This window comes from Schistocerca gregaria, chromosome 3 (genome assembly GCF_023897955.1).
Source record: "Schistocerca gregaria isolate iqSchGreg1 chromosome 3, iqSchGreg1.2, whole genome shotgun sequence".
In the NCBI taxonomy this organism is placed as follows: Eukaryota; Metazoa; Arthropoda; class Insecta; order Orthoptera; family Acrididae; genus Schistocerca; species Schistocerca gregaria.
In genome coordinates, this window is record NC_064922.1 from 857,862,058 (window position 1) to 857,871,348 (window position 9,291).

General features: G+C 38.5%; 1 protein-coding gene across 1 annotated transcript in view; it reads left to right on the forward strand.

Annotated features, from left to right (window-relative positions):
- Nucleotides 1-5,659, forward strand: part of LOC126355781 (aspartate aminotransferase, cytoplasmic-like) — a 77,089-nt gene extending 71,430 nt beyond the window's left edge. The window contains exon 8 of the mRNA XM_050006190.1: nt 5,402-5,659. Within this exon, the coding sequence (XP_049862147.1) occupies nt 5,402-5,544 (143 nt within the window). The 3' untranslated portion in view covers nt 5,545-5,659. The remainder of the gene's footprint in view (nt 1-5,401) is intronic.
- Nucleotides 5,660-9,291: the final 3,632 nt, after the last annotated feature.

The window sequence follows — 9,291 nt, forward strand, 5'->3', positions numbered from 1 at the left end:
ATTTGGATAGTTATCAAACCAAATGCCATCACCTTGACTGAATATGATAATTCTGATTGCTCATTATTTCCTGATCAGAAAAACTTTCATGCATTTTAAAAGCATGCCACTCAACATATGAGAAAGCAATAAAATTACATTAAAGGATGATGACAAGAATTTGATTATATAGCACATGGCAGTTGGATTAGAGCAAACATTCAGATGAGAGAGGTTAAAATGGATAACAGAAAATTGCTAAAATGATAATCTCAGTTACACCACTCAGCCATGCAAATGCATACAATTGACTTATGCAACTATATGCAGGTGCATAAAACTGTTTTAATCTGTTCTTAAAGACTAAAGGAAATAAAACTGAAAGGAATCATGGGAATAACAGTATATTGCCACAATGGTCATCTTGATGATTGATTTTCACAATGGCCTAACTGTGAAAATATAATCCTTGTTTCCCACCAGCTGAAATCATCCCCACAGCCATGCTTATGGTCATGTGCTTTTGGCACATGTCAGTTGAGAAAGCTATGCACATGTTATCAATGGTAAGGACACACTGCATTGTTAAGCAATTGTGAATGCATTTTCTGACAAAACACAAAAGAAATGTTTTAGGCTCTTGGCTAGACAGAAACTTGATTTTTTTCAAGAGCCAAGTCATCAAGAAAGCTAATATAGTATTTGTGTTTAGTCAAAAAGAAAGACAGCCAAAACAACCTACATAAAGGGGAACAGAGAACATTTACTTCAAATCCAACAGAGTACAACTGTGCTTCAGTTGAAAGACACCACCAACTGCAATCTAAAGAAATATATATCATGTATGGTAATGAAAGATGCCAAACACCCAACTTTGTTTAGTGATAAACTTGGAGAATACTGTGAAAGCAGAGTATGCTACAAAAGAGAATGCAGGGAAATTGACAGAAGTAGCTTAATTACATGCACCTATAATAAGTGCTACATGCAATGCCTACAATAGTTTCCACTGTTATATCCCAGTGAAAGATTTACCAGAACATCCTAGGAAATTCTGTAGTACTGTTCCAGCATTTGGAATCTTACTAAGAAAGTATACTAGTAGAAGCTGAACACATTCAGAGATGTGCAGCTAGAGGTGGAGCAGATTAGTACAGTGCTTACACTGAAGTTAAAGAGATGCTTGGGGAACTTTGGATGAAAGATGGACATTGCACTCTCAAATCTAGACTGAGTAAATTTAGAGGGCTAATATTTGAGGAAAACTATGTGACACTACCATTGCAATCACCACATATCTCACACAGGTATCTTTAGAGTATGGTGAGAGAGATTAGGTCACATAAGATGTGTACAGGCAGTCAGTTTTTCTCTCACTCGATTTGAAAAAAGAATAGTACAAAAAATTGCTAGTGCTGGTAAGGACCACCATTACCATGCACTGTACAGTGGCTTGCAGAGTGAATAGCTAAATGTAGGCAAGGGGTACTATTCCAATGAGTCATATCTCATTTACGGACACATTTGAATCAACATCAGCCTTAAGTAGTAGTCTTTTTTGTGCTCTTTACTTATGTTAAGACACACAAAGTTTGCAGCACATTGCTAGAAATATAAAAGCTTTTGGACAAACTCCTTCCTCAGAAGTAGAACTCTCACACAATGCTACGGTCTTCGGATGCTGGAGACGACTGTGATTGCTTCGGATGTGAGCAACTAGTTTCATGATGCATATTCTCGTAATAATCTTCCTACAACTTTATCTCTGTTTAGCTGTTTAAGTTATTCACATTCATTTGGAAATGCTAGTCAATAAATGGGACACACTCAAAGACTTTACCAATCATTCACACTTGAGGACCATTATGAGTTAATAAAGAAATAACAAAAAAGTAGCAAAAATATTTCATGTACAAATGCTAATTTTAAGCAGGATTATTTAACAGCAGAAGGGAACATGTTCACACAGGAACTGTTATCCCACATACTGGCCTGACTTGTAGCAATAAGTACTCTAGCATACTGCCTCTCTACCATGATGACAACTACGGTACATATACTATTCAAGAAAGAAACACCTTGCACTAAATACACTGTGCAACAGAATTAAAGGTTCACGGAACCTTGTAATTGTCAACAAAACCATGGGGCATTGATTTCCATACATCTTGTGTTAGAAAACAAAAATTCACAGTGCAGTGAGCAACAGGAAGACTTTCTCGACAAACTTTGACATTGCTCACACCCCCAGATGTTTCCATCTTTCTCTAAGAACATTATGGGGCTGCATCCCTTTTAAGGATGATCTGATCCCTCTGGAGTGGTGTGTGACTGCAATGTTTGCTCTTGTGTACAAGTTGGAACCACTAGGGACTGTTCAAAACCGTTTGGCAAAGTCTAATAGTGATCCAAAGTAATGAAGGATTCTTACATCTTTTCATTCCTCGTGTTTTGCATCCTTCTATGGCGTGATCATGAGAGAGCGGGGTGGGGGAGAGGCCCCAGTATGGCAAAACCCTCAGTGGCATCCACCCACTTTTACTGACAATTTTAAAAATGAATGTGTACAGAAACAGCACATAAAGTAGTCTGAGGCGCATGCAGGCAGGTAACTTGATTTGCAGCAGTGTCAATGAGTTGCCTACATGCAGGCACCACAGATTACTTTTCAGGTTGTTTCAGTACAACAGGATCGTTATGTTTCTCAGTTCTCAATAAAAGTGGACAAGTGCCATTGAGGGGTTTTGCCGAACTGCAAGGTTGGTCATTTTATTCATGTGTGTCAATATTGCAACCCCACCCCCCTCCCCCTGCATAAAACACCACAGGGGGACACGAAATAGGAGGGATAAAAATGTATTAAGTACTCTTTCCTGATACAGATCATGTTCAGATTTCGTAGTATGATTTTGAACAGTTGTTCCAGCTTGTACAGAAGAATAAAAATATGATTGAACCGTCCTCCAAAGGGGTCAAATCAGGTTTAATGGGGATGTAGCCTCACAATATCCTAAGAAAAGAGTGGAAACATATGATGATTCAACAGTGTCAAAGTTTGTCAAGAATGTATTCCTGTTGTTCATTGCACTGCTGTCATTTTCAATCATGAAATGTGTGGGAATCAACACCTCAGGGAAAGGGGGTAGTTCCATTGATGCCCTTTGTAGCACTCCCTGAGACCTTTTCATGCTGATTCTGAGCGGTGTCTGGAATGTTTTTCTCAACTCGCAAGTAAACCACATGATTTCAACACTGTGTGTCATGGTTCTAACGATCATGGCGCAGGCATCACAAGAAGGGGGTGAAATGTGGGTAAGAGGGGCTGTCACACGACATGTCAACAATAGCAGTGGGTACAATTGTGGTGAATTTTGGTGCCAATGTGACATCATTAACCCACTTTACACAGCATATGAACTTCTGAGCTGTGGCTCTTTTTTCACATATGTCAACACCTTGCTATTTTAAGCATTACGGAGTCCAAGGGTGACTGCAGGGTGCTACGTACTTGTACCATTAGAGAGGAAAGTTGTATGCACTTTCAAGCCTAATTTAAAATGTAGGTGTTGCAGAGGGTGGGAATTAAAGTGTTAAGAAAAGTGATCCTTTACTTCTGTTGCACAATGTAATTTCTTAGGTGTCATACAAAAAAACAGTGTTGAGAGGGAAGATGAAAAATATGTGTGTTAACAGAAGTGTTATGAGGCATGTCTTTTATGTCCAACGCATAACTGTTGTCAGCAATCTGGGTACATGTGTTGAGTATACGTATCTATTGGTTTCCTACAGACAATAGAAGAATGAGTGTTTATGTATGTTCATGCTTATTTACAATGCTTCAGTTAACTTAAAATCCCAGTGTGTGAAACATTTACAGTGATTCACTTTCTATGTGGAAAATAGTATAAAACATGCAAAATTCGTTGGAAAATTAGTGAAGTCTGTGGTGAGAACACTGAGTAGTGGAATGGTAAAAAAGTGATTACAGCATTAAAGAATCCCCATCCTAATGTTCACTTAAACTGTTGACTATGTGCACAAAATCAGTCAAGCAATGAGTACTTCGAAGTCATTTGAGTGCTGCAGTAAATAATAAAGGTAATGAATTTTTTAGACAAACTGTCACTGAAGATGAAAAATGGACGTCTTCTACTAGACCAGAGTGAAAATTACAATCAATGCTTTGGAAGCATTTAACATCACCAAAGGAAGTGAAGTCTAAGCACACAGCTTCATCCCAATCAATCACATGCACTGTGCTTGAGATAAGCAAGGAGCATTGCTTGTGGATTTTTCACTCCAGGATAACACAGTTGAATTTGATACTTTTGTGACATATTAACTCAACTCTGTCAAGCAACTGCAAACAAAAAGCTTGGCAAGGTCAGTAAAGGGGTGTTTTTGCTTCATGACAATATTCACCTGCATATCTCCAGCAAATGCAAGATCTCACTGTATCATATGCAAGTAGCAAAGCTTATTTTTATTGTAATCACACATTTCATATTATGTTAGAGAGGAAATTATTAATGGATAATGTAACCACCTCACAACCAATGTGATATAACTCAGTGCAAAACCAATATCAAATTATCTTCATTTCTCTCATGAAGTGTTCCTCTATTTGACTCATTAGTGTACATTAAACAGCCATTAGAATGTCAGATTGTATACTTTATAATAACTCAATGAATTGATGATAGGATACACACTATAGTGAGACTGAGAACATATCCACATGTGTGTGTGTGTGTGTGTGTGCACTCGTACCCAGTCGCCCCCTCCCCCCCCCCCCCCCTCCCCCTCCCACACACACAATGCGCAATGAGTGAAGTTAGTTGTCCTTCCAACATATCCTCCAATCACCTAATCCTCCTGGCCTCAGTCCCTACAAGACCCTGCCCCACTCCTACCTCCATCACAGCCCCAGGCTCTGGTTTCCTGCACTTTCACTCTCTTCTCTGAAGTCTACCTCATATCCTACTCTCTCTCCCCCTTCTCAGTTCACTCCACCACATCACTATGTGGTGTGCAACTCTCATTTCCTGCAGTGAGAATGAGCTCATAAGTGTCACATTCCAACACCCTGCGGCTGTCAGCCACAGTTTCTCTACCCTACCCTCCCTCCCTCCCATGCCAACATTTTGCCCCCATCCACTCCATCTGACATGACTGCTCATACCTGTCAAGCTGCAGTGCAGAGGCAATATAGTCAGCTAGGACACTGTAGCTATACAGGCATGTGTGCACTCTGTTTCCCTGAAGAAGGGTTCACCTAGAAGCTAGTAGTATTCTCAGTCTGAGTTATGTGCCTATCAGTGACTCATTGTCCTATCTGGTGAGTTATTTCCTTTCATCCTTTAATGATGTATAGTACATATTTTGCTTGTACACATAAAAAATTACTGTTGTTTTGTTGCAGCCCAGCAAGTTGAGTATTTGAGGGATACATGGCACATTTATCTCTACAGCAGTGGAAGAGCAAATATGTGTGGTTTAAACACCAAAAATGTAAATTATGTGGCAAAAGCATTCAACGATGCTATCAGAAATGTGGCTCATTAACAGCTCTCAAGGGCTATAAATTACATGAATGGTTTTAATACCATACTTCACCATGAAGATGTGGAAATAACAAAATAAAGTGAAATTTGAATAAAATTTCAATCATAAATACAAACTCTGTAATTGTATGTGATACACATGCGTAGCACACACTCTAGTTCCCCACTCCTTTCCCTGTCGATTTTGCCTCCTGGTAGACAAGGTACAAAACCTCCTGGTAGACAAGGTACAAAACCTCTCCCACTGATCTACACAACACTTCTTATTCTAGCCTTGCTATGGGCATCTCATACATCACCATTTGCAGAACCACACTGGCATATAATATACTGAACAGTACATAGCACAACCTCAAAGTGGATAGAGTCACAAAAAAGCAATATCAGGTTTTACAACACACATAATCAAACTACTGAAAGAACAGGGAAATCTTTGTAGTGTATTCACTGAGCTGCCAAAGGCCTTTGATTGACTAAATGTGTCACATATTTTTGTTAAGAGTAATTTCACAATTTTGGTAAAACAGCTGAATCAGTCAGTATTATAAAATCAGTAACCACTATTTAGAATAAAATCACAAACTGTGTATGATGCATACACTATTCCAAAAAGTTTTATACTAGGGCAACTTTTGTAAACTCATGTCAAAATGAAATTTTAGGAGCTGAAAATGAAAATTGAACTATGTATGCTGGTATCAATCTCTAGTACTAATTAGTAATGGACTTTCAATTGGTGATGTATGCAGACATGGAAACAGCAAGAAAATAATTTCGAGGGGAAAATCTATTCATAACTGAAGTAAAACAACACACATGAAAATGGACCAAGCAATAATGAAGAGATCAATATTAACTTTAGAAATACAGTTTTTGAGGATCTCAAAAGCAAGTTCCTTAGTTTGAATATAGACTCTTTTATGTACAGGAAACTCATACATAAAACATAGGAATTGGCTAAAACTGAGAAACATATTTCTCTTGAAAAGGGGAAAAAAAAAAATCCCCGAAACACTCAACAAGGACACACTATCTTAATGAACTATTACAGTTTTATTTATATTCACATTTAACATTGCATACCATTAAACAAAGTATAGAAATGACACAAGAAGCACAAAGAAGTTATTAAGTATGCTGGATGTATTCAGTATTATTCATAGTATATTGGAATACTTACTGTACATAAAGTGCCATTATTTTTAATTACATGAATTGTCAAGCGATTTTCATCAACCTCCAAATACTGCCTCTACTGCTCTCTTCCTCTGTGTGTTGGGAGGGAGGGGGAGAGAGAGAGAGAGAGAGAGAGAGAGAGAGAGAGAGAGAGAGAGAGAGAGAGAGAGAGAGAGAAAGGGGGGGGGGGGAGGAGGGAGAGAATGAAAGAGATGGGTATCACAAAGGATGTTGCAGATCACTTGAGATAACAGCTACATTTAGACAGTTTGCTTGCTTTTTTCTTATATATTTGTGTCTTTTACATCTACATCTATAGACATACTCCACAACCCACCATAAGGTGTGTGGCGGAGGGTACTCTGCACCACTACTAGTTATTTTCATTCTAGTTCCACACGCAAATCGAGCAAGGAAAAAAAAAACTGTGTATATACCTCCATATGAGAGACCTACTTTCCCTTACAGTATCTTTGAGGTCCTCATGCGAAGTATATGTTGGCAGCAGTAAAATCATTCTGCAGGCCGCTTCAAACGAAAGTTCTCTAAATTTTCTCATTAATCTTCCTCAAAAAGAACTTCACCTTCCCTCCTGGGATTCACATTTAAATTCCTGAAGAATCTCCACAATAGTTGTATGTTGTTCAAGTCTATCACTAACAAATCTAGCAACCAGCCTCTGAATTTCTTCGATGTCTTCCTTTAATCTGACATGGTAAATATCCCATATGGTTCTGCAGAACTCAATAACAGGTCACACTGGTGTCCTACATGCAGTCTCCTTTACAGATGAACCACACTTTCCTAAAATTCTCTTAATAAAATGAAGTCAACCATTCATCTTCCCTACAACAATCATTACATGATAGCCCCATTTCATAATGTTTTGCATCATTACGCACAGATATGTCAACAACATCAATGTGTCAAGCAGGACATTACTCATGTTGTATCCAAACATTATGAGTTTGTTTTTCCTACTCATCTGCATTGACTTACATTTTTCTGCATTTAGACCTAGTTGTCATTCACCACACCAACTAGAAATATTGTTCAAGTCATCTTGTATCCAACTACAGTCACTCCCCAACGATATCTTCCCAAACACCACAACATCAACAGCAAACAGCTGCAGATTGCTGCCTCCACCAGGTCATTTACGTACTTAAAAAATGGCAGCAGTGACTTCACACTTCACTGAGGCACTCCTAACAATAATGCTGTCCCTGATTAACACTTGCCATCAATGGCAATATACTGGATTCTGTTAGTTAAGGAGCTGGTTGAAACCTGAAATTGATAGCAGTGAGATTTTTGGGGGGAAATTTAAGTTTATATCGAAAGGGTAGGCAAATGGGAAATGGAGGTGGTGTATCTTCCACAGTAAACAAGAAACTCAAATTAACCCAGATAGAAATTGAAGCTGCATATAAGACTGTTTGGGCAAGATTCAGTACCTGTGGTGGGCATAAAATGGTAATTGGACCCACCAAACTCATCTTCTGATGTAACTGAAAACTTGAGAAAAACCCTCAGTTCACTTGTAAATAACTTCCCCAGTCACACTGTAATAAACAGTCAAGGCTCTAATCATCCAACAGTTAAAAGGGAAAAATAAAGTTTTGTTAGTGGTGCGCATGATAAGACATCCTGGGCAACAATGATTACCAAAGTACTAAAGACAACTGAAACAAGTGGCTTTTCATAAATCACACTATGTCCTGTATTCAGACAGTGTTCTGCAACTGCCGACTTTTAAAGATGACGAAGGCATGTATGATGCTGATGTTCATCGCAGCATTCTTGTGCAGTGCGACATATATATGCTGCCCCACAGTGGCAAGGAATCTTTTACACACCACATTTCCTCATGCCAAGATCATCCTTAACCGAATACAACAGGTTTCTCATAGAACATATTCTGAGCTCAAACATTATGAAGCATCTTGAACAGAATGACCTCCTTAGTGCCAACAAGTATGGATTTTGAAAACATTGAACATGTGAAACTTGTACTTTTCTCACATGACGTATTGAAAGCTTTGGATCAAGGCACTCAGGTAGATGCTGTATTTCTTAATTTCCTAAAAGCATTTGACTCGGCGCCACACCTATGCTTATTGTCAAAAGTACGATCACGTGAGGTATCAAGTGGAATTTGTGACTGGACTGAGGTCTGTTTAGTAGGGGGGACACAGCATGTTATCTTGGACGGATCATCAGATGTAGAAGTTACTTCAGGTGTGCCCCAGGGATGTGTGCTGGGACCCTTGCTATTCATGTTGTATATTAACTACCTTGCAGACAATATTAATAGTACAATCAACCTTTTTGCAGATGATGCAGTGATTTATAATGAAGTATCATCTGAAAGAAGCTGCACAAATATCCAATCAGATCTTGTTAAGATTTCAACGTGGTGAAGAAATTGGCAACTTGCTCCAAATGCTTAGAAACATAAAATTGTGCATTTCAAAAAATGAAAAAAACATTCCTATCCTATGACTATAATATCAATGAGTCACTTTTGGAATCGGCCAACTCATACAAATAGCTGGGTGTAATACTTTGT